The 27,939-nt window shown below is 39.7% G+C and overlaps 3 protein-coding genes across 3 annotated transcripts in view; 1 reads left to right on the forward strand and 2 right to left on the reverse strand.

The window, feature by feature from the left end:
• The window catches only part of usp22 (ubiquitin specific peptidase 22), a 30,615-nt gene extending 24,649 nt beyond the window's left edge, over nt 1-5,966 (reverse strand). Inside the window, exon 1 of the mRNA XM_083786932.1 lies at nt 5,534-5,966. Within this exon, the coding sequence (XP_083643058.1) occupies nt 5,534-5,656 (123 nt within the window). The 5' untranslated portion in view covers nt 5,657-5,966. The remainder of the gene's footprint in view (nt 1-5,533) is intronic.
• Nucleotides 5,967-6,276: 310 nt separating this feature from the next.
• cops3 (COP9 signalosome subunit 3) lies at nt 6,277-17,006 on the reverse strand. Its single transcript, XM_083787787.1, has 12 exons — nt 16,838-17,006; nt 14,891-15,020; nt 13,132-13,244; nt 11,662-11,711; nt 11,315-11,407; nt 9,903-10,082; nt 9,683-9,823; nt 9,177-9,350; nt 8,621-8,707; nt 8,068-8,181; nt 7,711-7,791; nt 6,277-7,135 (listed from the first exon to the last, which is right to left on the reverse strand). Exons 1-12 carry the CDS (start codon nt 16,890-16,892, stop codon nt 7,082-7,084), a joined length of 1,272 nt encoding a protein of 423 aa, XP_083643913.1. The 5' UTR covers nt 16,893-17,006; the 3' UTR covers nt 6,277-7,081.
• A 126-nt stretch (nt 17,007-17,132) lies between these two features.
• Nucleotides 17,133-26,347, forward strand: nt5m (5',3'-nucleotidase, mitochondrial). The gene is made up of 5 exons (XM_083787788.1): nt 17,133-18,294; nt 18,961-19,061; nt 19,814-19,874; nt 20,877-20,991; nt 23,034-26,347. The coding sequence occupies exons 1-5, from the start codon at nt 18,028-18,030 to the stop codon at nt 23,174-23,176; spliced, it is 687 nt and encodes a 228-aa protein (XP_083643914.1). The 5' UTR covers nt 17,133-18,027; the 3' UTR covers nt 23,177-26,347.
• The last annotated feature ends 1,592 nt before the right edge of the window (nt 26,348-27,939 follow it).

The raw sequence follows: 27,939 nt of genomic DNA on the forward strand, positions 1-27,939 counted from the left end.
AATCCTTCACTATGCAATCCAATCTTCTCCACGCACTTTCTTATGATCCGTTTAGGTATGTTGTCTACATCAGCGTTGCCAGATTTCACAAGAAACAAGCGACTAAATCTATGGAAAAAAAGCCCCAAACTCTTTCTCTCTCTCAAATAATAATAGTAATAATAATAATAAATATAGCTGCAAGCAGAACATGTGTAGAACATTTCACAACGCTATTTACATTTACTGGGCAATATGTCTGCATAATCCCTATGGCCTCTATATCTCCACCGCTATTACAAAAGGTTAGTAACTATGTTCATATATAGTTAAATTTGTCCTGCTTAGCATCGACTGGTGTGTTAACTACAGTTGCTCTTTACATTGCTACGTAAATGCTTGATATTGGGCTCACAAGTCAATTATTAGACTTGATTGGGGGAATCAAAAATATATGCAGATATAATATGAGTACTACCAACTGTTGGAACAAAAATTGTTCCCACTCAAATTGAAATATGTAAAATGGAGATCCAACTAGAGCTGGGGCGGTATGGGATTTTTGTTACCGCGGTTATTGTCGGCTCCCTTACCACCGGTATGGCAGTTAATTCCTCCTCCGTTTCAACTCAAGAGGACAACTGAACTATCCACAAGTGTGTAACAGCACTATAGTGAATACCCTTGGCAGCACAAGGTAATTAACACCAGCTGCAAATGATTCAGTCTTTGATTGTGTGATTAACTGATTATATACATACAAATATTTTGGGGGCAAATAACAAGAAGGTGTTGGGGGGGTGCGTCAGCTAGGTCAGGAGGTAACAGGGGTGCATGGCCAACACAGTTTGGTAACGGATAAAACTAGACTACAGTTTTATTAAGGAAAGATTGACATGTTACTGTTCGGGTGTCAATCGGACTGTCTCGGACATACATCTGTTAAAAAAGGAATATTATTTTTGGACGTCATTTCAGATCAAGTTGAGCATCTTTTTCCTGCGATCCCATTGACTGACACAACAACAGACAACATTTAGAGGTGGGCACTGGGTCTGGGTTGGAGTAGCCTAATTTAAAACACTGTCCGACATTGTTTTGAGCCAATAAAATACCATGCGTTATTGTAACAGCCAGGCGCATTGCTCAGAGTCAGATGAAATACGACATTAGAGTTATGTATTGTCATTGTGTCATGCTGTCATTTTTTATATAGAGGGGGAAACCTTATACTAGGCAACACGTGTATGGATAAGGGCGCATCGATGTAACATGTTTCAAATTAATATACATTTGATTTTATGCCAGCGGAGAACAAACAGCAGTATGGTTTAGGATAGGTCAAGTCATGTCACGCATCACCTCCACAAATAGTCCTACAGCATTATCTAAAATGCACTTCCGCATACCTCACGGTCACTTACAGTACTTGGATTCATGAACATTGCATGCATGAGACGTACCTCCGAGCAGCCAGCGAGAGAGGGAGAGAGAGAGAAAAGAAGAGTTGTGCAGACAGAGACATCAGTTCCACTGGTCGCTCGAGGAAATGTTTACAGACAGAGGAGGACGGACAGAACAGTTTTTATCTTTTGACTGACCAAACATTTAGAGGTTAATAGGTAGGTCTATCGGATTGGAAGGATTTCAAACACTGTAATTTTTATTTGGAATCGCATCGGCACGCATTCTCGCTCCAAAGAAAGGTCGGTCGGGTCAAACCGACCATTCAATAACGTCCCTCAGCCCTCATCATGGATAATAATCCTTTTATTCCTATTATCTTATGTTCTTATCAACATATTAAACAAATTCCAAGTTAACCAGCCAAACATATGATAAATGAAAAGGTTCCAACCATTTGGTTTGTGCTCGTGTTACAGTACATTATTGATGACATGATTAGACTGAGCCTCACTGATTCCGTGTTTATTATGATAAACTTTAATTTAATATCACACCATTGTTTTTACCGCGATTTTGCGATATTGCGGTTATTGCACCCAGCCCTAGATCCAATGACTCAAAACAAGCATTTCAACTAAGTAATCAAAAATATCCTGTGCATACGCCAATACACAGCCACAGGATGCGATGTAGCAACAATCTATGGTGTGCTTGCTACTAAGGATAAGTAGCTCGAAAAGTCAATTATTGTTCTAGTGGAACAAAAGCACTTTATCATTGGAGCCAAGCGTTATAATTTTCATAATACGTTTTAATTATTTCATGAATAAAACATCCTCTCCTACACACAATGTTTAGCTAAACTAGGTCTACCGCACCTCCATTTGTTTATCACATCACATATTCTTCAGAGTTTGTCTCTGTATTCTACACATTTCTATGCATAAGGGGTTTAGCTCATTTTGGTATCCATTTTATGCAGGCTGATGACACAGAAGGAAAATGTCACAAAACAGTGCACACTGTGCACCGGTTTTGGAGTAACTCTGATACAATTTCAACAAAATCAAGCACAGCAGGATTTATTTTTTACAGTACTGGCAAAGTATCAGCAGAAAATGCTGCTAATGACCCAAACAGCATTACATTAAGCCGACGACCGTCTGTGTTCTCTCTCCATCCATGCCTGCATCCATATAACCGACTCCCAACCCTCATGTCTATCCAGTTGCACTCCATTTATCCTGACTCCCCAAAGAAGCCATGGTTCCAGGATAAAATAACCAGAGATGGAAAGAGGGATAGAGAGGGACTGTAGGCGGAATAAAATGTAATCATTGTGATCCACATGGGAAAGGCATGGCTCCATTGTGGATCTCTAGCTTGAGTTCAATGTGGATCTCAGACTTCATGTTGCCAACTTGCCAGCCTGTGAGTGACAGTCATTCGAGCTGTCCATCATGACATATGTGACAGCTCGACATATGTGACTCCAAATGTGGCCAAGGTTTAAATAAGTGCATGCAGACATTGCATTACAAGGTAAGACGAGCAATTTGTTTGATCATCTGAAATACAAAACAAATGCTAATACTGACCAAACAATAAAGGTCAGAGAAACCGAAGAATAAACGTTGAAGAAATTCCACTGTAATAATGACAATAAAATTGGGATGATTTTAAAGTCGATGAATAATTCTGTTAAGTAAATATTTATCTTAATATTGCCCAAAATGATTGATTTAGTCATAATCGAGCAACCCCCCATGAACCACACATGTACATGCAGCTATGCACTTGCACTGTACACAAGAGCCTAGTATCTGCCATCAACCATATGCAAGATATGAAGGATAGTACACATAGTTTAGAGACTATAGACCTATAGGCTATAACTACAGTACCCACTTGAATAACCAACCACACACACACAATATCCAGGGCCCAATGCCATTTTGCAGATGGTGCATGTTCCATGATGTTGTGGTGTGGCAATACAGACTGAAGTCAGACTGCCTCTTATTTTAAACAGCTGGTGGTGCCAGGTGGACGCTGAGCTCAGCTCTGGAAATTCATCTAGCAACCTTCTGTTTCCAGCCAGCATCGCAGGGTTTATGATCCGTGGTGTGGCCGCTGTCACAGACAACTTTAATGTGGTTTTACTGACGCCACACGTCAGCGTTGGCGCAGGGTGAGTGAAGGACTGCTGTTGTGTTTATTGTTGGACAGCATAGCCTCCTTGTCCGTTTTCTTCATTTAGATAGACAGCAGTGTCTGCCATGTGTAGGACAATGCATCTCCTCCTGAACATACATAAGTTCACACATAGCCACATTCCTGTGCGTGCATCACTGTAAAATAATCCTTTATTCTTTTTTCACCCAGTATCAATTGTCTACTAGTGTAATCCTGGGCGCTACATTCCCTCTAGCAACCTGGGGAGAGCAACGGACTGACCTCATGCTTCCTTCAATTTATGAGGAGTCCAAGCCGCTTCATTTCACCTGACAGGGGGGAGTTTCCAACCAGTTTGTGTATTGCCTCAGCTGATAATTATCATTATTATACTGGAATTTCACATGGTCGATGAGTAGTCTAAAAATGTATGACCCCTTTGTTTAATTTCTAACGACGTATTTGAATCTTGATTAATGGAATGATCGAGAAGATAAAGATTATAAAATGTATATATGTTTTCAATGAATCGATTAATCACTTACACAACAATATCATGCACAAACGGCAGCGCTTGTAGATCTGATATTTTCTGTACTATTTTTTTATACCGACATGGTCAAAATAGGGACACCAAAGGTTGAAAGAGGTCACAGTCCAGTTATGCTACTGTATTTAAAAAAGGGAATAATTTATCTAAATAATCTCCACCTAAATTGATTATTTTATGGCATTAGCAATATTTTTATGATAATTTCAATTAACTGTTGCACCGCCCTAGTAGACATCAACCTGCTCATCAGGAGCAAGCGGTTCAGTGTGATATATTAATACTCCATTGGTTCAGTGTCTTGTCTTGCTCAAGGACCCTTGACACCGGAGGAGCCAATTTGCTGAAAATGTTTCTACTATGTTACTATCAAGCCAATTAGTTTAAAATTATTGGGTCTTCACCTATTGAAATCACAATGATGTACAGATTGGTTAGAGATTATTCTGGTGATGTACACTAGTACTTAACCTTGAATATATACTGCATGCACACACATTTTGTATTAGTGTTATTTATTTAAATTTGCATTGTTCATAGCTAAACTATATTACACAACTGAAGGAATTTGATAGCTTGATAGATTGTGTCAAGAATAACTCAAGTCAAACTTGAACATTTCCCCCCTTACTCATCTGTATGGTAGAATAGGTTGCAATAACAAGCACATCTGCAGAGATGGTCTCACTTATAATATAAGTGAGACCATCTCTGCAGATGTGCTTGTTATTGCAACCTATTCTACCATACAGATGAGTAAGGGGTCATGGCTAATATTATTAGCCATGACCCCAGACCCCTCTTTTGGATTGTTCCATGGAGTGGAAAAAGTCAGTGAGTCAATGGGACCACAATTAATGAAAATAAGCTTTTAGCTTTTTGTATTAACCTTTTGACGTTTTAGCTGTGAACATTGCTTTTGTACACTACATACTGTGTAAATAAATTTGAATCAATTAATCTAAGTCAGTCTGGATTCCAGGTTAGTCTCCCTACTCTGACTCTTCATTGAGTGGGTCGGACACCCACTGGTTGACAGGTAGTATAGTAATGCCATGATCTCATAAGCGACAAGTGCATTATCTCCCAGAATGGTCTCTAGTGCGCAGACACGGGTTCAAAACCCGGATACGACATAAAGGTTACTGATTTGTGATTGACCAGCAAGTTAACACGGACAATGTTACTGTAATATATGAAGTACATTTTGATTCAGTTGCAAATTAGACCGGTATGATTGATGAATATGATGTAATGTCGGATGTTATTATGGGAGGCGTCATTGTCAACAAACACACACGCACGCGGCGCGCGTGCAGTCTTTCGCTGCATCTATTTGAAGAGATGCATCCCCCCCCCACCACCCTCCCCGCCCCTCCGAGCCGTGCGTGAAATGATGATCACGTTTTGTTTTCATTTTACCTTGCGTTTTCTCGTCTCGGCTGAGCCGCTCCAAACGAAACACTGATAGATGAGCCGGAGGTTCTGCTTCCAGTTGTTGTCCACTTTGAAGGCGTTCACATGCGGGCAACCTGCGGGACCCATGATGGCAGACTGACACACAGCATTGGGATCACAACCGTTCCTTCAGGCAGAAGCGTTGTGCTCGTCCAGACCCCATGAGAGACTCAGCCAGTCCGGTCTGGTTCAATAACAGAACCTAATGATTGTTCTTATGATGTGGTTGAGTTCGACATGTCCTGGTTACAGTAGCAGAGAGGCACGCAGCAGCAAACATCAAGGCGATTCTGTGCGTAATCCCGCCCCACGGATGCACTCATTTCATTTGCATGTAAAATCCACACTCGTGCTGCATCCACAATATTCCTCTCAAATACACGGGTTAGCAATTAGCTCAAATGTTTAGCATTGGAATTTCAACAGTAGCTTACACGGCGAGTTCCAAAGTCCCGCCTCACTGGACAACACTTAGCCAATGACAATCGAGCGTTGCATTTGATTGACGTACACTAAGCTTTCTTTAGTTGCTTTTAGTCCCGCCCATACATTGTGGGAGCTGCATCGGGATTGGCCTGTAGTCACTGCACAAAATATCCGCCCGTCGGATGAAGTTTATAGGCTGGAATAAGATAGCTTCATAACATTCACATTTACTTCACTGTTTAATGTGATGCCGTCTGCACAAACTTAAGATTCCAGAACAATATTCTTAAACAATTTATTACAACAGATCTGACAATCGTAAAGCTCAAGCTCCCAAACAACAGTTATTGACAGTTTGGTTTTCATTTAAGTACTTTTACTTGTTGAAATAACAGCCCGTCAAAGCAATTTACTGTACAGTGTACGAGCGACCTCTAGCGGAACAAACTTACAAAAACAGTGCACCAGAGTGAGCCACCCACCCACGATCTGCGTTTTAGTCTCAAGGGCAACGACTCACGAGTGTGTGCATATACACTGGCTATTTTAGATATATACATTGTGACTGAAAAAGGAGTGAAAGGGGAACATTTTACAACAGTAGAACTTATCAGATTTATTCCGTTGCCAAGATGAGTTACCTCAACCGCCCTCTATATGAATGTCCATCATGCAGCAGAACGGAGAAGAAAAACAACAAAACAAAACAAAAACAGTGCTAATTCACACATATTTGAACAAATAAGTCCAGTTTTTATTATTGTGGTTTCTGTTAATGCAGCAGTGGTGCCCCCACCTGAACATTGATAAATAAAACACTGACAAAAATGTATTTCTTTTTCTCTCTTGTAAAGCATCTTGTTTTGAATGATATCCTCAAGATACTGAAGAAAGCAGAACCAATTTCGTCATCATCATTCCACACATTTAGATTTCTTTCCTTGACCGATGTCCATATGCATTAGAATGTTTGTTGGTTTGTTTGTTTTTGCTCTTTAAAAAAAAAAGCCAAGTCTTCGCAGGGAGAATGCATTGGGTGGCGATAGCATTCTCTCTTCTAGCCCCTCTCTGCCCCAGTCACGCCTCTCAGGAGTAACTTGATGTTTTGCTACCGACATCGTCCTCCTGTGTCCCCATACTCTGAAAAATGCAGAGGGGGACATGTTAATCACACATTCATAATCCTTATCCTTCCCTACGTTTCCATTTGTTTGTATGTTAAAGAACTCTTTGTACTTTTATTGCTATCGCAACATTGTACATGTACTTTAGTGTTTAAAATGCTGCATGTGTAAAACAGCTCTAACGTAAATGTAGGTACAGAATCTATTTGTCCAGCCTAGTCTAAATCAGATGTATGTAGTAACCCAAGAAAATACATTATTTTACAGAGTGCAACCATATACAAAACCCGAGTCCCACTACCAGCACAGCAACGTACTGTATGAGTTTAGTTCCAAAAGACATATCCTACATGAAAATAAAAACTGGCATAGCATTGGCCCTTCTTGGAATGTGAATAAAGCCAAGGGACAATGACAACATAAGACCTTCACAAAAAAATATGACGACTAACTTTCTGGACCATTAGGCCTATTATATTTTTGACATATTTACATATTCAAGAATAATGCAATAGAACTGTTCATCTGTGTATTATAAACAATGCTGTGTAAAGAATTGTGTAATAGAACTGTTGGTAAGAATGTCCCTACCTTCTGCACAAATTGTGGGTTTACTGTGATTTCCTGATCCATAGACTTTAGTTTCTCATCCAACTCTATACACTTTAACATCTGTGGAGAGAAAGCAAAAGTAAAAAACACGCTGTCGGGTGTCCATAACTATTACTTTTCAGGAAATAACCTGCTTTCCATTGGATCCAATGTAGTTTGTTTAGTCACAAGCCATTGTTAATATTTTTATTGGTTAAACATTTATAAAACTCACAGACATTAACTACTTTCAATTCCCCCAAAATAGTGAAAATGTCCGATCTACAAGCTCACAATGAGTCTCAATGCATTGCGAGCTTGTAGATTTGCTATTATCAATGACCGGCCCCTCCTCACCTCTTGGTCGATTTTGTGGAGCATTGCTGGATTATTGTACTTTTCGGGGTTGTCGTGGAAACAGACCATACCATCCTTTTGGTTGATGCTGGCATAGATCTCGCCGTCTTCAATCTGCACGCAAAAGTTCCAAATGTTTAAACATTTCTGACTGAACAAAACAATCCCTTTGGTAGTCACTTGTGTGTGTGGCTTTTTACCCGTTTCTCCCCAATTTAGTCGTTATGCTGTGTTGTCATTGCTGTTGTATCCTACTGCCTCACCTGCCAGTGAGGAGCCCCCACCGGAAGGATGTAGAACCTCTGTCTTACTCCGTCTGCCCAACAATCTCTGCTGACAGGTCCCCCCACCAGACCGTTGGGAGTACATGCAGTACACTGTGCTACTTAAGTTCCACAAACGGAATATGCCCAGTGTAGCCCGAGCATCATTTACTTTATATTTACCCCCTGTACTTACTATCAGTTGAATATTACTGTCAGTCTTGAGTTACTTGCTCATACAACCGATAATGTGTTTGCATGCAGTGCTCCTTCAGGGGCCGTTCACTCACCATGTGTAAGACATATTTCTCAGCCTCCTGCGGGCCTGACAGCTGCACTCGACTTGCCATGTCTTGCAAGGAGAGCGTCAGGAAAGTCTGTTGAACAAAGATAAGAGGAGGGAGGAAAATCAGAGAAGAGATTTTAAGATGCATTTCTGCTTCCCAGAAACAAAAGGATCTCCCCACTATCACATCCCAACTTCTCCCAGTATAAGAGTATAAATTAAGTTGGGATAAAAATCTGATGATCCAACTACAATAAGATTTCACCCTTTCACTGAAAAGCACCCCAACTGCGTATGGTAGAGGTAATTAGGCATGGCTGAATGTTTAACGTCATACATATATATTCACATGCATGTGTAGGTAATGAGTAGTAATTTGACACGACTAGATAAATTACTGTAGACAATAAGTAGACAGTTACTCAACGCCTTGCTATAGGACACTTTAAAAAGCCCCATGGATACAGGGACTGACCTCTGTTGCAGTATGGCAACTCTCCACATTTTCTCACTGTCTCTCACACAAACATCCACAAACTCCACTCCCAGTCATCACCCACCTTTGTTAGCCTCTGGATGTTCTTCTTATAGAGGGAGGAGAGACACTGCTTGACCAGGCCTGTGTTGTTGTCTCGTGTGAACTGCTCACTGTGTTTGTTGACCAGATTGCGAAGCTCGGCGGGGTTGTTGGTGGCGTACACCTGGGCCAACTCGTGATACGCGTTGCTTAAGGGCTGAGGGCGCAGATCATGAACAGAGATGGAAAAGTGGGATAGTGATCACCATTATGAAGTATGATAGATAGATAGATAGATAGATAGATAGATAGATAGCTAGATAGATAGATAGATAGATAGATAGATAGATAGATAGATAGATAGATAGATAGATAGATAGATAGATAGATAGATAGATAGATAGATAGATAGATAGATAGATAGATAGATAGATAGATAGATAGATAGATAGATAGATAGATAGATAGATAGATAGATAGATAGATAGATAGATAGATAGATAGTTTTAATTCTCAACACTCCATCCCACAATTATGATTTATTCCTACCTTGATGAACCTCCCTACTATCTGTGAGGTGTATTTGGGCAGCTGCTGCACTTTGCCGTGGAGTATGAGTGACACTAGGATGTACTTTTTATAGGCTTCCAACATGATGTGGCTCACTGCCATGGCTGGAGTGGTTATTGCCTAGAGGAGAGGAACTTGATTATCCACTGCAGAACAAATATAATATAGGCAGAATTAGAACGATAAAAGTAAGCCCTACCTGTTCATAAAAATACAGTGCTCTTTCAAAGTTTTTCAGACCCGTGTAGATCATGCCACCGTAGTAGTAATAACATAGAAAGTGCTTGGCGTCGTATGCTCCGTTCTCCTTGCAGATGTCCATCATATCCAGCTCTAGGAAGGGTAGGACCGGCTTGAAACACTTTGCTAACAAGCACAGCTATATGGGAGAGAGCGCAAATTAGAAGGGAAAGACATACGACATGAAATAAGCCTTTGCCATCTACGGAAAGGTTGCGTTCAAGCTTCTGGAGTTTAGACCGGATTGAATGAACCTACTGTGCAGTGTACATCATCAACCAAACATTGAATGAACAGGACAAAACACGACACAAAACATGAAATCTAGTTGCATGCTTGCGTCTGTCTGCTTCCTCGTGGACAGGTATCTATGGAAATTGTAGTGATGTGGATTAGGCTAGAAAGATTATTAATTCATATGGTCCACAAATCTACAGCAACACTTGATTCGAACCCTCTTGTTCACCCTCCTCACCCCATCTGAAATTATCTCTTATCCTCTTGTGAGGATGTTCCTTGAACTAATTTGCAAATGTAAACAGACTGGGGGGGGGGGGGGGATGTGGAAAGTTGAGAATGTGAATGGACTGAATTAATGTTAGCCTCTAATGTTATGTATGTACGTATATTTGCAGGCTAACTGATATTAATATCAGTCATAAAGGATCAGCAGGCAAGCCTAATAATTTAACATCAAACAATAAATATTTTCAGAGCAATGTCTATGTATTGGCGTGTGTGAATGAAAAGGGATAAACTTGAATGGGAATCGAGAATGTTTTTTTAATCAAATCGTGACCCCAAGAATTGGAATACAATCATGGGATACAATACATAGATTCCTGTAAGATTTGTAAAAATCTACTAAAATCCTGAAGAAGTTAGTAGGTTGTTTAGAGGACATTTACCATCGAGGTTACAAATTGCCACCTCCTATCACAGATGTTCCTTGGATCAGGTTGTAACAGCAAAGTGGTGTTATGTGCACAACAGAAATATGGTGTTAAAGAACTCACGTCTAAAACGATAAATGCTCAGTACTGGACAGCGTAACACCATGAAAAGAAAAGATCAACATCTGAACTTTAGAAAATTATCCCATAGTAATTTTACATAATTCATAGCACCATGTGATGTTTCAAGCTCTTCAAATACCCTAACCCTAACAAGAAAAAACGGGGAGCTTTTATCATCATACATCTCATTCTGACCAATCACAATTTGCGTCCTCACTTTTCCATCTTCAATTGTCTCAATGTTTGCGTTTACACAAACCTGGAACGCTGGACATAGGAGGGGCTAGCGCAAACAGGATGTTTGGCAGGATTGTTCATTGTGAGGTGAGGCGGAGGCCCCTGAGCGGAGACTCACCTGACACAGGTCTGCATGAACTGAGGTAAGTTGGTTTGTGTTCATCTGCATTTTGTCGATTGCCTGTTTTAGGACGACAACACCCCGCAACGGCTGAGATGACAAAGAAGATGACAAAAAGACAATTAGTTACAGCTTCAGCTTCTGCTTTGAACAGTCCAAACACAAATGAAACTGGCAAGACATTGGCCCCTCTTTAAAATGCAGTAAAATATTTAAAGAATGCAAGAGTGGTGCATTCTTCCAGCACCAGCCATTAGAGCAGATTCAATTTATGTTACTGCACAAATGTGCTGAGTCAGAATAGAAGCTGCCATCTCATGTCACGGCTTTCTGTCCACACCCACCTGTTTCCGCTCTACGAGGGCATTTGTCAACTGGTGGCAGAGACCAGCAACTGTCAAGAGAGGAAGACAATTACCTTCAACTTGCACACATGGATATGAGATTTGCATACATGAGATTTGAATACACCTTTTATTTTGGCTGTGTTTAATCTTCTACTCGTTATCCTACAATTTCAAAGCAGAAAAAAAGGATTGCATATCCTAGTTTTTAGCTTGCCATTTATTATTTTCAGTTCCAATGAGATAAATAATGCAATAGAATAATAAAAGTACACAATTTCAATGTAATTGTATGAGGGGGTGGGGGTGCTACTATCAAACATCTGATAAAAATCACGAATTGGCAATTAATTTAATTGATTTACATTATTTGATTCTAATTTCTAATGTATGGTTTGATTACTAAACACTACTCTGTAGACATTTTTAAAGCACAGCTCAAGACCCACTTCTACACCCTTGCTTTTAATTGATCTTTTAATTTTTTCTCTTGTTTATGCCTTGCTTTTTTCTTTTTTCTCTCCATTGCTCTGTAAAGCACTTTGAGCTGCATTTCATGTCATGAAAGGTGCTATACAAATAAAGTTTTATTATTATTATTACTGCTCTCTGCAACCTTTAACATGCACACTGGTTGGTCCTATATTCACTGACATTTTTCCAACCCTGTTCTCCTAAAACAAATGTTCGGAAACTAAGATTTTGGCCGATTATTTCTCCCCTTCAATAATACCAATTGGTATTTATTTTATATTGTTGTTGGGACCTGAGAATGGGTACTGCAACTTTGTTGACTTTGTGTATGCTCCAAGCATCAAGTGCAGTCCCAGGTACAGCCCAAGAAGACCGGTTCCTCACCCTCGCTGAGAAACCATAGGCTTTCTTCCATACATTAATTTTACAGGCAAGATTTGCACAACGGTATCACAGACGGATCACTGTCAAAGTTGCATGACTCATGCTGAGGTGCCAGTCACACACCTGTGCCAGTCACATGCCTGCTTGTGCTGGCAGGTCGTTCAAAACGAGAGGAATTACCAACTGAAGCATATTGAGGGATTTGGAAATCTTTGGGGGGGTGCCACGTTTAGCTGTGTTGCTCATTCCATGATTGCACGATCCTTACAAATTATACCTTGCTGTAAAGGTGACTAATAGACGACAATATAAAATACAATACAAATTGTTATTATTGATAATCGGCCAAAGTTACGGTTCTGAGTAGTTTGTAATATGTATCCAATGGTATCTGTATAATTATTTTGTGACTACAGTAAATACCAGCTTGTTGTTGCCATGTTTATTAACCACTTACTGTATACCCTACTTTGTCGTAAGACAAATAGCACCAATAGCCAATCTACAAGCTTTGTGAGCTGTGTGAGCTTTTAGAGCTGCTATTTGTTAAGGTTAATGTGGTTAAACCAGGTGGAAGGAGCATGCAAAGCTTCTGTAGGTGCTCACACTTACAAGTGTCTGTTGCATATCTGATGTGCTCCCCATTGCAGGTACTGATAAAGAGCTGGACTTGGGAGAAGAGCGTTTCAAAGTCAGGGATGTTTGGCATGGAGAACTTCACAAATCTGCAGTGACAGAGAGAAGACCGGCATTGAAACAAAATAAAGCAGGGAGGGTGTTATAACCCTATAATTGGTCAAACAAAGGTGGCAAATTAAAAAAGTTTACATCATGATTTATTAGCCAGAAAAATATCATTCATCGTGTCTTTCTACACACAAAGAAAATACAGACAAAAAAGAAGGAAATTAAGAAACAAACTATATCTTGCTTCTGAATAATTTTACTATCAGCTTGTCAGTGGCGTTGCTTGATTTAGAGCAGTAGTTCTCAACATGTCAAGGACCCAAAAACATTTGTGATACTTTTGCAATACAATTATTGTGGTTTTAAATGATAATGTATATACTCCCATCCCTAGCCACTTACAGTACATGCATATTGCATTAGTTAGCCTATTTCTTAAGCATTTGTAGAATTTGCTGGATGTTTAGCTTTAACCCATTCAGAACAGGAACCCCTTTGGGGTTCTTGTTGCTATGTACATGCTATTGTATCTATCGCCCTCAGTCCTAAATGGGTTAAATTTGACCAGAGTAACCTGAGTCAATGTTTTTTTTTCCCTATTGTTTTTCCTTGTGATGTGAATTAGACTGGGATCAATTTAGTTTGCTGTTAACAGATCTGGTCTAGAGCAGATACGGAAAGAAGAAGGCATCAGGGAACATCTAAATTAAACGTATGGGCTAGAACAGCGGCAAGAACTGCCACTGACAAGCCTAAGCCAAAAATAAATTTCCTGACCCCAGGTTCAACATAAAATTAACGACCTATGTAAAACTGGTTTAAAAACTATTATGGAAGGGGCAGCAAGCAGTGGAGACAAAGCTACAAGACAGCGAAGCTAAAGAAGACATGATGGTAGGTTAAAAATAGCACAGCGAACTAGTTAAGAATGAGCCTTTCCTCCATTTATGAAAAAGAACAGGAATAGTGGAGAGAGAGAACCAACCAATCACAAAACTGTGATTGGTTGGTTCACCATGTCTGAGGTGATGAAAGAAGTTGAGGTCTCAACTTTTAGTACCACCCATCATGCAGGGTGTCAGTTTGTAGCTTAATTTTGCTGCCTGTCTTCGACTGAAAATGATAGGGACAGTAGCCTATGGCTTTGTTCGCTGGTGGTCTGAACTGAACACAGCATGAGGCTGCACAATATATTTAACACACTAATAGGTGTGTTCACAAATCACAATGTTGCCTTCTAACATTTCCAAGTAGCAAGAAGCTCAAGCTACCATTTCTTTAGACACCTAAACCATATAGTATTACTCTTTGTTGAACTACAAAGCCTGCCATAGGCTTCTTTCCTGTGCTTGTCCTATGCTGTTTATCTTGTGATTTATACTCTGGTGTACAGCGGTTTTGCTTGGTGACAAGAGCAGTGGATTGACCACTACCGTATATATATATATATATATATATATATACCAAAAAAGGGACTGCACACTCCAGGGAACAGAGACGGACAACTTACTGCATCAAACTTATTTATTAGCACGACGTGTTTCGCCATGAGCTTCGTCAGGTGCTATTCATAGCACCTGGAATGTTTTTCTCTTTTTTGATGTCTATGCCTGCCAACTAGACTTGCACCTCCTACGGGTCTTTTTGGATGTGCAGGAGTGCAGGGGGGGGGGGGGATACTTACAGCACAGCCAACACTCCTAGGGAGTGCTCCTGGATATCCAGGGCCCCCAGCACAGTGTCCAGGTGGGACAGGTTTTTGGCCAGCAGCTCCCCGCTCTTGTTGATCAACTCACACAGCTGAGTCATCTGGCCTGTAAGGCAGGGAAAAAGAAATCGGATGAAAAATACAAAGACTGGAGACACTTATCCTTTTGTTTGTGTCTGACTGACCATGTACCTGTATAATCAGAATCACAGATTAGTAATACTAACTAGACGCCACCCGGCCTACTCTGGGGCCATGCAAGTCAGGAACGATTCAAGTTTGGAATACACGCCCCACCCGTTGTGCCGTGTGTGCAATACTCTTGTTGTCTGATGTTCTCGTATCAACTGTCAACGCATAGTATTTTTTCTTCAATAATGTCACAATATTGTTGTTGATCTGTTCCTAGAAGTGACTTTTAAATAATGGAAAGACCAATCGATAAATTGCATGACAGCAATGGTAAGTTCCTTTGTTTTCATAACTCAGGTTCAATCAGCACATTCCCAGAGGTTAATAACTACAACATTGAAATAAATGCCAGACCGAGACCATGAAGTGCATTAAGTACCAGGTTAAAATAGACAGGCAACCAGTGTAGTAAAGTTTAAATGAGTAAGATATTCTCTTCTCCTGGTTTTAGTTCAAAGTCTAGCATCACATAGGCTCTGGCCTGACAGCGGCTTGTGTGTTCGAGTCCTGTTCATGACGACCTTTGCTGCATGTCTTTCCCCCTCTTTCTGTCTTCACTGTAACTATCAATAAATAGAGGCACAAAAAGTCTAGCATCAACATTCTGTAAAATTTGGAGCCTATTGAGTGTTTTTGCAGACACCAATAAAATAGTAAAGGCCAGAATAAATAAAAGCATCATGTATGATGATTTTGGTCTCTTTAAAACTCAAAATTGATCTGAAAATGTAGTTGTATGGCACAATTATGCTCATTTCTATTGTGTCAGAGACAGAGGAAATACATTTCCATCAATTCTTTATGCTAGACGAGTAGACGGTTAACTAAACAGGAAATCATTGAAGCGTTGTTGACCTGCCCTGGAAGATGGGCATAACTGTGTATCTGACTATCTGCATAACAATGGAAATGAAATAATGAAAAAAGTCTGGACCTAGAATTGAAACTGGGCACTACACATAAGAACCTATGATGTGAATTGTTTATGATGTAAACCACTCAGATATGCCATCCCATAGCTTAAACTAAGACTATATCAGTACTGCAATCATCATGTCCAACAAAACTGTGGTAAGTATAGTCATACTGAGATGTACCATCAACATGTAATAGAAGAACTAACTTGGGAAATGGATAAGTTTAGAACCGCTTCAGTGATCAAATGAGTGATGAAAGAAAAATGTTTTGCGAATGGGAGCATTGGTACTATAGAATGGTACAAAATGATTTGAGGGTTTTGTATCATGATGGTTTGTCTGTAGCAGACTTCAGTAAAAATAAATCGGGCGGTCAAGTGTCCTGTCAAGGCCTTGCAACATTAGCGAAAAGAGGCGATGCATTAGGTTTGACAGACTTCACATTAGACCAATAACATTCGCTAATAATTCTCCCTAGCCAATGGCGTACGGCTAGGGCGGGACTACCGGTAGGCAGTTATTTTCTATAAAAAAAATAAAAGTATGATTTATAAGTATTTTTCAATCAATTACGTTGTCCAGCGTATAGCATGACACACCCGTGTAATAACGCATCCTTTGGGGATACTTTGGCGAAGTCTCGGGTCCCGAAAATGCATTTTAATCAGTCTGTTTACATGATAAAGCAAAAAAGAAGGATCTGTGTAGTTTGGCTGCCTAGCATCGGCAAGGCACTGGTTAGCATATGGCTAGCTAGCATGCTAGCTAGTACTTCCATCTCGTCTGACAACTTGGGTCAGTTTAGTGTCCCTACCTTGAGCGGAGAGCTGCCGCACATTGTTCACAAACTGCTCCAAGGCTGAAGCCATTATTTCATCGGTGCGAAGTGGAGGTAATACACACTGTTTTTCATTCAAACGTCAGAAACAACTCCGTGCGGACTAAGACAGGGGGCCACACAGCCGCCACTGGGAGGAAGGTATCGCGAGACCGTTCGGGAGAACGGGGTGCAACGTTTACGATCGGAACATTAGATTCTTAAAGAGCCATAGTTTATTAGATCAATGAACCAACCCGTGTTATAATAATAATAATAATAATAGTATTTACTTCAGACTGTAGTGCGAAATGAACGACAGCGCACAACATGAATTAGACATGCACTGTTGCACAACAAGTTTAAAAGACAAATCCGCCTGCTACAGAACTGAATCTTGGAAGATAATCTCTATCCCTTTAAGACGGAATATATACAGGAAGTGATGTTTTCAGCTCAGTAAAGATCATAACTATGGTAAAGATGTTGTAAAATACAACACATCTCAGGGGGTGAGCAGTTGACAAAGTGCAGGCGAAAAGTGAAGAATAAACACTTTTTACATTTTTTTTTACTTTTATTTTTATTTTAATAATTAACATTCTATTTTAACATCAGCCAAATGCAGAACAACCGATCACAGTGGGGTGAGTGAGGGATCTTGTTTCCCATGCCATCTTTGGTGCAGCTTGGAATGTACAGGCTGTTCCTGGGGGTTCCTTGGCCCAACTGACAGTTGCAGGAGGAGTAGGTGTCGTGGCGGTGCTGGGTGGACAGGGAGTCAGAGACACCCGCTGTGACACCTATTATTACATAAGAGGACTGCCAGGAGCTTTGTCCTAATGGATGACATGCTCGGACATCTAGAAACATACAGAGAAGTGAGAACCATGTAAACAACCCCCACCCCACCCCACCCTTCCAGTGTGCTTCAAATACATGGTGACACATACATTTGACCTGCTAGCCTGACAGCTAAAACCCTCTCTGCTGCACAGCACCTTGGTTGCAATGACTAATACAACTTCCACTTGAATTGCAAAGGAAATTGTTGCATGACAAACTCCGTAATGCTTCACAATCTGTGGTGGCGGCCAATTTCAACTTTAATGCGGACTTTCAACGGGACGTTTTGACAGAGTTGACACTTCAGTATTCCATTCGAACAAAACGAGAAGTCAACCAGTATGTCATCCCTATTACTGCCAAGGATCACGCGCCTACTCAGCAGAGAGAAGAACAGCTCCTTTAAGTGGATTTCCGCCAACATGTCCTCTTCGGGTAAGAAGAAGCTGCGGGTGTTGGTGGACATGGACGGGGTTCTGGCAGACTTCGAGGGGGGTTTCCTGAAGAAGTACCAGGCCAGGTACCCCGAGGACCCCTACATCCCTCTGGAGGACAGGAGAGGCTTCTGGGTGTCAACTCAGTATGGGCAACTCAGGACCGACCTGTGTGTAAGTTACTGACACGAGTCACACGACACCATGCACCCTTCAAATAGATTATTATTTAATAGTACTACTACTAGTAGTGGTAAAAATAAACACATTGCTTTCTGTTGTGTTGAGCATAATGTATCATGAGCCAATGGAATAATTCCCATAGTTTAAGTAGTAAAACAAGTTAATTTCACTGGTTGAAAGTGGTATCTATATCAACTGTCATAATGATACTGTAAGTAGCCTACTGGTTAATGTACACTATTATATACTATACATTCAGAAATGACAGATCACAGGATTCTATAATAATTACAGCATTTTATTTTTATTTTGTTGGTTTGTTGGTCTTGTTGGTCAAGCCATGTAATAAGAATGAATTATTAGTGTTATGCAGTTGGTTCAGTCGTGTCACATTATCTTTCTGGGTGGATAACTTATGTCCTTGGGTATCTCATTATCTCGCTATCTCTATCTCTCTCACACACACACACACACACACACACACACACACACACACACACACACACACACACACCTAATCATCAACATGAACTCTGGACTTGTGTCTCCCCCGGCTCTATCTGAAGGACATTTACATACAACCGCACATATCTCCATTACAAATATTGTTATGATGAAGTGTGCTGTTACTGTATTTGTGTATGATGTTTACTCTAGGCGAAGGCCATTAGCATCTGGGAATCCAAAGATTTCTTCTCAGAGCTGGCCCCTCTGCCAGGAGGTGTGGATGCTGTCAAAGAGATGGCCCGTATGGACAAGTAAGTCTGTACATGTTGTTTACCTTTGACAATTTTACCTGGGCTGAAGAAGAACTACTGCTGAAATGTCAGCTGTAGGGCAAGCTAGAATTTGTCAATCTGTAAAGCATTTGTTTAATAAAAATCCACTGTAGACAGGTTATGAGCTAAATTCTGTGCAGGTGATTGTATTTCTAAGTGTTGGAGTTTGGAAGCGCTCGTCGGAAGTCACTGAACGGTCCTGTGTACCAACTGTTTCGAATTTGTACATAATGCGGGAAGCAGCAGCACAATGTGTGAAAGAAAAAGAGTAATTCCAAACTACAAACTTAGAAAAATAACCTGCATGGAATTTATTCTTTCTTTAATTCAAGCTTGCCCTATAGCTGCAATGGTAGTGCATTGCAGCTACGGAATTAGATGGTGTATGATGATAAGAGTGCTCCACGCAGGTGTGATTTTTATTTTTGCCAGGGGCTTGAAAAGCAGCCTGGACAACATTTTATACTTTCTACTACTAGCGACCATAAAGACGACCTTAGTGGACACTTTTTCATGATTGGCTAAGCCAATGGGAGACTTGCCCATAAAACCCATACTTTGAACGCCGCAACATGAAGCCGTGAGCTGAGGCAAAGGCTGCGGCACACAAACTGATTATAAATGTAATATGTATATAAACGAGAGCTTGCTGCACCTGGCAGTTATGAGTCATTCTTGTTTTTTTATTTTTCTCATTATGCAATTAATATTTTTTCCTGTTCTTTTTCCAGCACAGATGTCTTCATTTGCACCAGCCCTATAAAATATTACAAACACTGTCCCCATGAGAAGGTAAACTCCAATACATTCTGTTCCCTTTGAGAGGTGTGTGTGTGTGTGTGTGTGTGTGTGTGTGTGTGTGTGTGTGTGTGTGTGTGTGTGTGTGTGTGTGTGTGTGTGTGTGTGTGTCATCATGGCCATGAACAAATAGCTGAAACCATGTCCCACATCTTAAATGGTTGCCATGTTTATAGGGGCCTTTACATATGTAGGCATGACAGAATAGTGGATTTGATATCGAAAGACTATCGAAAGATCTTCCATTTTCAGGTCCTTCATCATGCTTTATAAGCATTCTACTGTGAAGCCGAGGATGTTTAACCTGTGTAATGATGATTCTGTGTTCTCTAACATTTCAGCTAACACCCCTGATGTCATTGTTGTAAATGAAAACCATAGAGAGGTGTTCATTCTCGAGGTCGGCTGTACCTTTGACTATAGCCTGGAAGAAGCCTTTCTAACCAAAGTGCTGAAGTATCAGTCAGCAGCTAGTGCAGACCTTCTCACAGCTAGGCTACAGATGTAAACTTTTAGTTTTTATCTTTGGCAGCCTAGGGCATGTGCATAAGTTGGTTGTGAGGGGCTTACAAATGGCCGGCCTTTCCAAAAGCAGAGCCAAGTTTCAGCCATTATAGGAAGCCGCTCAATTTGGAGGAGGCGTTGTTTCCTTTATCCATGATTTATGTCTGCTGCCCAGTGTCCGACATGTCAGCTGTACTGTATGTAACCTTGCTTTGCCGTCCATGCACGTTGTAACTGGCTGCTCTCCCACTGTCAAACTGCACTGGCAGTGTTTATGTCCTTTGTACAAGGTATTCCTGTACTTCTCATTATGTGGACATAAATAAACATTGTGTGTGTGTGTGTGTGTGTGTGTGTGTGTGTGTGTGTGTGTGTGTGTGTGTGTGTGTGTGTGTGTGTGTGTGTGTGTGTGTGTGTGTGTGTGTGTGCGCGTGCATGTGTCTGTGTCTGTGTCTGTGTGTAATGTTTAAACATGCATGTGTTTCCCTCTAGTATGCCTGGGTGGAGAAGCATTTGGGCCCTGAATTTCTGGAACAGGTCATTCTCACCAGAGACAAGACTGTAGTGACTGGAGACATCCTCATAGATGATAAACCAGACATATTGGGTAAGTGTGTGCACACTGTTGAGCTCATAGAACTTGATTTAACCCAAGCATTTCAATAGTTTAGGGAGCGGCAGTGGCTCATGGGTAGAGTGGCCGGTAGAGCAGTCGGATGGCAACCGTGAGGTTCCCAGTTCGATCCCGGGCTCCCCCAGTGTTATTGTTGTGTCCTTGAGCAAGACTCTGAACCCCTAATAGGGCTTGCAAACCTCGCACCTTTGGTATGCAAATTCGGGGGGTGCGCAATTTTGGTTGTGATGAGTCACTATACCTGGCCAACAGATAGGCATACAGTGGTGGAAAAAGTACTCAATTGTTTTACTTAAGTAAAAGTACCAATACTGCAATTTAGAACTACTCTGTTACAAGTAAAAGTACGGAATTGAAAATGTACTTGAGTAAAAGTACCAAAGTATCGGCATCAAAATGTGCTTAAAGTACTAACAACAAAGTTCGCCTGATGATTAGTCACTCTTGTGGTGTTTTGCCCTCTCCCCCTTCCATAATCATATGTCCGCGTGGGGTCTGTGTCGGTCGGAGATATTAAATAATTAAATAATTAATGTGCAGGTTGGTGCATTTCATGGTTTCCTCTGCCATCGGTATGTGAATGTGTGTGTGAATGGGTGAATGTAATGCACAATCTATGTAAAGCGATTTGGATAAAAGCCCTATATAAATGCACCAGTTACCCATAGGAACCTCTGATGACTTGGGATTGAATCCAAAGTGTGAGCGAAATGTAAAATAACAAGACATGGTTTCTTATGCCATATGGTTTTACTGTATTCAATTGTTGACCTGGATTTTCACTTTTTACCTGCGATCACACAGCTAAGCCATTTATTAACCAAGAGCCGTTCATATAGTTACAATTATTACCTAATCTAATCTAAGTCTAATCACAATTATTTGAGATAATCACAAATATTTGTTAAAATAGTTCAAGGTATTATGACATTATTTATAACATAATTCTAACAACATTAAAAGTCTTGGCCATGGTCCTTCAAATGTGTCTAAAAAGTTTGAACACTCAACTCCACTCCAGTATTTCTTGCCAGGAGTTTTTGTGTATGTGTAATCTGCATCCTGAGAAGCCATGGAAAAACACATTCTTTTAGCCTGTAGATGTCGGTAATTCCCCCTTTCCTGTCAACCCAAGATGCGCTTCTTTGACAACTTAGTAGGAACGTCACCGTCAAAAATAAAAGAGTCATCTAGGCCAGTTGGTATCCAGTGTAAGGACTTGTGTTGATTGACACAGCCAACAACAGAGCAGATTGATTTTTCTCTAGAAGCCATTATTAGTAAGTATTACAAAGAAACAAAGTTGCGGTCACAATGAGGAAGCGGAGAGGAGAGGGGCGGAGAAGAGAGGGTAGGCAGGGAGCAGAGGGGAGGGGGCGGAGGTTTAGCAGGGATCTACGTATATGCCTGCCGTCCAACCAGATGAGACATTTTTGCATAATTATTCACAAAAGTCCAGACAGCAGAGAATACACTGAATGTTCAAACTTTTTTTGGTGAAATTGATGTAAAAAAAAAGCCACAAAATCTACAAAAATGTGTTTTAAATGTCACAATCCCTTTAAAAAAAGTTAAAAGAATTATGTTTTTATGTCAATCATTTCTTTAGGTTATTTGTCATGTTTGCCCTGTGCAGCCTAAAAGCCAAACTGAATTGTAATTTTATTCATATATTCCATTGTTCAGCAACAAAAACGCAATTGAATGGTTAATTGCAATTATTAACTATTAATCATCATGTAAAATGCGTATATTTCATGAAAGCCCTAGGTAGGTCTCTCACACCTTATTGTGGTGTTGTCTTGTATTTGGTGATTTGGGGTTTTCGTGTGGAGATTTTGTGTGAGATTCGCCTTTGGCGGTAGACTGGCTCCAGCCCCTGAATCGCTAGCAACGGCCATTAAAAAATATATGTTCTTATGAATAATGAAACTAAATGAAAATTCAGGCTGAATGTCAGGCTACTTTGTGGGAGAGTAATAGGTCTATTCTCCTCTGCTCTCCTGTTCCATCAGGTGTGGATCCCAGTCCAACATGGGAGCATGTGCTGTTCACAGCCTGCCACAACAAGCACCGTCCCCCCTGCCCGTCCCAGAGACGCCTGCTCTCCTGGTACGACGACTGGAAAGCCATCCTAGACAGCAAGAGGCAGCACTGAGGGACAGCGACTCCATTTCCCACAACCCACTGTGTTAGTAGCTTGACTTATGCTACTAAGGCAGGTAGGGGCCTTTGTGAGGACCATGGAGGGAGTGAAGTCTTCACTAAGAAACAATTTGTTTAGGGACGAGGGGGGATACAAAAAAAAGTACAATCAAGGAATCCAAATTAGTATGAAGAATACATAAGTTGAGGAAATGACAAAATAATTCAACTATGATGATACAATCTTCGATTTCAGATGGGAGAGGACATTCAAACACCTGTCAACTGACAACTATGCTGATGCATGAAGTACATAGAACTAAACGGACACAAGCAATACAAAGAGAGACCTGAAGCAACAACAAAATAAGTATAATAATTTTGTCTGTTCACACTTCCAGGTATAAAAGAGTATGTTAGTTTTCTCATTTGGTCATATAAGCTGCATATCAATTCTTGTTATTGTTTTGAACGTCATCTAGACAGATTAGCCTGTTTTGAGTGGTGTGCATCAGTGCATGTAAGTTGACAAAATAGTTTACAGCGCTGCACTCAAAGACAAAGGGTGCATTCGGAAATACGCTCTGAGAGTGCTGGAGCCCACCCGGGGTGCTTTTTGGTCTTCAGAAATGCAGAGCAGCATCGTAAGACAATTCAGAGCTGAGTGCTCAGTCTGAGTGAATAGCTGCGTTGTCTTTGTTTTAGGAATGTAGGTTGTTATTAGAGAAAGTAAAGCAGCAAAAGAAAACACTCATTTTTTACTTTCTCTAATAACAACCTAAAACATGAACCTTGGTTGAAAAAGTTGTCCTTTAAGCATCTGAACAAATGGCACCGGAAGTCATTAAAAATGTCTGGTACTACAGACAGATTTAACACACATATATGTGTACAGAAAACTGGTAATAATATTTTTTTATCCATTGGATGAACTAATGTTGATTTGAATTAATTTTTAAAGATGAAAATGGGAACATTAGTTGGTGAGTAATTAACTGATATCAGAGCAGTCTGACACTAAATCCAGAGAACTCTGAAATCCAAGCAAAATCTCGGAGCGCATTTACAAACTGTATATTGTGTATTTTTTTAATTGTCAATGGTCATTATGTCACCACTAAATCTAAGACCCATATTATAAATGCTACAATACTGTCCATCAATGTGCCACATAGATTTAAAGGAATGAAAGAAAAGAGTATATTTTAAAATTTTATTTTTCACATCATGCAGTTAGGGACTGTAAAGCCTGATTTATACTTTGTCATACGATGGTGTTGTGTGCCAAAATAGCTGCTCTACAAGTGTGCGTTGTGTCGCAGATGCAATGTGTTTGAGCTTATACACAATGTTTTAGTTTGCAACACCATCATACTACAGAAGATAAATTAGGCATTATTAGGCTTTGTGGGGAAATATTTGCACACAGTGCACACTGCACACAGATTTGAATCTGAGAACCTTCTGTTAAAGAATGGTCATATATATCACAGGTGTGGTCTTTAGATAAATAAAATGCACGTGTCTCTAGGGTTTTAAGATATGGTCATATTGGTGTACATAGTGTGGGGTTCATTTAAAATCTTACTGTGTAATATTCATTTTAATAATGTGTATATATATTTTTTGCTTTTCTTTCAGTTCGAAACAAAATCGCATACTGCTCCAAAAGTTTCATGAAACACAGGAAATGATGTTGTAATCCAAAGTGCAGTATAGGGTCCTAGTTTTGAGGTGCAAATGCATGCATGCTGCATGTACAAGGATCTGTATCAGCTAGTGAAATCAACAATATCAACAATACGAGTTATACAGTATGACTTTAATATTAATAAATGTCCTAATGTATGTTTGCTCGGATCTATCTATATAGGCTAAGGACTGCACATAAAATAATGCATGCAAAATATTGCCAAAACCATCTGTCTTAAACACGAGATTTAAAATTGTGATGCACTATATTGTGGATGGAAAAACATTGATGTAATAGATTTTTAAAGGCGATTGGGAGTAAATTGAGAGTTGTATTGAAACATACAGGTTAAGCAGTCATACTGTATTTACATCTAAATAAGAATATTGTATCATTAGCATAAATGCCATAACAAATATGAATGTGCCCTTGTTAATGCCCATTTCTTGACCTTTGTGTTTCCCACAAAACACTTTATTTGTCAGAAAATTTACAAAAGACCACTGCAGTTAATTTTAAAGTTCTAAATTATTTAAAAATGTTGCTCATAAAATTGTCCTATTTTTAAGATTGAATACTTGGTGTTAAGATATTGGGTGATAAATCCCAAATGGTGCAGTTTTATTTTTGAAGAATCAATTCATAGAGAAGAAACCTGAACTTCAGTGTTTCTCTTCTCTTAAACTCAGAATACCCAGAATTCTGCTGTTTAGCCCAGACCAGCTGAATGTTATACCATGGAGAATAGAGGACTAGCAGTAATAATTCCTTAATTTAGTGTTTTAGTTATGTTGAAATCTTATGATCAACTTCCAATTGTTGTGTAGCACCTGTCATTTTGACAGGAACAGGTATTGCTTTAAAATTGTGTCAACAAGCAAACAAACTCTTAATTTGTGTTTGTGCCTCATAAATCTTATATTACAAAAGGGCTGAGTTGAAATCCATTGTCTCATGATTGAATATGTTATGTAATATTGGAGAAGTTTTATTTTAATTCACACTGAATCACATACAAGGTACTACTATTAGCTAATAGTGGGGTGGTTGACTATGTGAAAAATCTCAGTAATACACAATGTAGGAAGCCAAACCAAAATAAGTGTTACTCTAATGTACCTGTACACAAGATATAACAATAAAGTACAACATTGAACCTTGAATGTAATACAAAGTCGTAACAATACAAATGTATGTCATTTTATTCTTTGAATACATGTTTGTTTTCCATAGAATACACAGGCCAATACACTAGGAATTAAGCTAATTTAAACTTTAAGACGGGACAGTGTTGTAACTTGTGTGACAAAAAAATATAAATGTAAATTGTATGGAAATACAATTTAAGATTTAAGAAACATGTATAAGTCATTCAGTGACGTATGCATTATGCTTGACATTGTTATGTCAATGATTCAGTCTTTGGTGCTAATTTCTGTCCATAGGATACTGTGTCTCCCAACATTACACAGCTTCTGACAAGTCTGTAACTTTCTTCACATAATTTATTAAAAATAATAATTTGTGCCACGCCTCGTCTTATGTCCTAGATCAGCTAGAAATACACTCATTTGCTTCCTTAGGATGCATCCTTAATATTCAGAACTTTCAGAAGTAGAGAGAGAGAGACTAAGAAGATGTACAGTAGGAAGTAGTTTTGCCTTTGTGTGATGTTATTTATAGTACTACTGTAAATGTCCATTATAAGGAGGATAATGTATAGTCAGCTGCTGTAAAGGGGTTTGTCAGGGAAGAAACAGGTGATGTCACCTCCCTGTAGAGTACAGTAGCACTACTAACTTTGACAAGTACGTTAAATGAATCATTGCCATAACGTAAACCATGATGACTCTTATATGAATTTCCACCACCACGGTGCCTATGCCATTTTGGCTTAAGTGTCAGGGACAGACTTGTGACTAAAAATAGTATTTAGAGACATCCAAAAATAAAAGATGGCAATGGCTAAATATACCATTGCAAGATTATATAAAAAATAAAGTTTAATTGAACTTTAACTTCAGTAGGTCTGAAGGAACCCAATGGGTACCGATGCTAGAAGGAACCTTTTCGTTCAGAGGATCTGTGCCACTTCTTCGTTCACTGAGGCCCCTTTTCCACCAGGGTTGAACCAGTTCAGTTTTTTCCCCCAACTAATATTGAACCACATTTTGAGGGGTTTCAGTGTTTCCACTGAAAATTAATTTTGATTTGGAACTGGAACCAAAAAATGTCCGCCGGTTCCGTGAAAGCACAGAGGTTCCAATAATCTAGAACGGAACCAGTTCTATTCTAGAACCTTTTTGTGGAAATCCGAAAAGGGGCCTCAGTGGAGTGGGCGTGGTCTATGGGCTGGAACCAGGCTACTGTACCACAGCACATGTACAACAGTTGTTATTTTCCCTGTCATGATTATGAATTGAATACCCAGGACCTGAATGGAAACAAGAATGGTAATATCCTTTTATCCTTTCTGATGTTATAGCCTTCAATACATTGTTTGATATTTGAGAGGAACTTAACCAGAGATACAACAAGTAAGTAATATTTATGTACATCATATTATTGAGATGTGTGTTAATAAAGAGCAGAGAGGGCATTTGCGCTCCAACTAGTGTGCATTTTCTTACTAGTCTGTAAGCATAGCTTAACACAGGGGGGCAGTCTTACCTCATGTTTGTGCCATACAGCTCCTAACGATTTCTCTGCTAGTTCTGGCCTGGGTTTAGTGCACTTCTCCTGCATGCTGTTGACAAGCAATGTTAATATGAGCATATATATATATATATATATATATATATATATATATATATATATATATATATTTTTTATTATATATCCTTATGCGCTTGTATATTCAGGCAGATCGTATGTATATGTATGCAGCATGCATGCATTTGCATATAGGCTGCATACCATTCAATGTATGCTGCATTGTGATTGTGAATGGTTTGGACTCACAGATGTTCTGTATCTGGTGGTCATTCATCTGATCAGTGTTATGAGCCTCTACCATCAGATTTAAGTTAGCAATTCTTTATTTTCTGTATTTCGGGACCTATTTCTGTTTTGTCTATCTTAAC

Source organism: Protomyctophum parallelum, assembly GCF_964188405.1.
Source record: "Protomyctophum parallelum genome assembly, chromosome: 17".
NCBI classification, from domain to species: domain Eukaryota; kingdom Metazoa; phylum Chordata; class Actinopteri; order Myctophiformes; family Myctophidae; genus Protomyctophum; species Protomyctophum parallelum.

Coding starts and splice junctions, on each gene's coding strand:
- nt5m (XM_083787788.1), top strand. CDS start 18,028: ATGTCATCCCTATTACTGCCAAGGATCACGCGCCTACTCAGCAGAGAG. Junction 19,875..20,876: donor AACACTGTCCCCATGAGAAG/GTAAACTCCAAT, acceptor GTTTCCCTCTAG/TATGCCTGGGTGGAGAAGCA. Junction 20,992..23,033: donor TGATAAACCAGACATATTGG/GTAAGTGTGTGC, acceptor CTGTTCCATCAG/GTGTGGATCCCAGTCCAACA.
- cops3 (XM_083787787.1), bottom strand. CDS start 16,892: ATGGCTTCAGCCTTGGAGCAGTTTGTGAACAATGTGCGGCAGCTCTCC. Junction 11,408..11,661: donor CCCTCGTAGAGCGGAAACAG/GTGGGTGTGGAC, acceptor TTGTCATCTCAG/CCGTTGCGGGGTGTTGTCGT. Junction 7,136..7,710: donor ACCCACAATTTGTGCAGAAG/GTAGGGACATTC, acceptor TGCATTTTTCAG/AGTATGGGGACACAGGAGGA.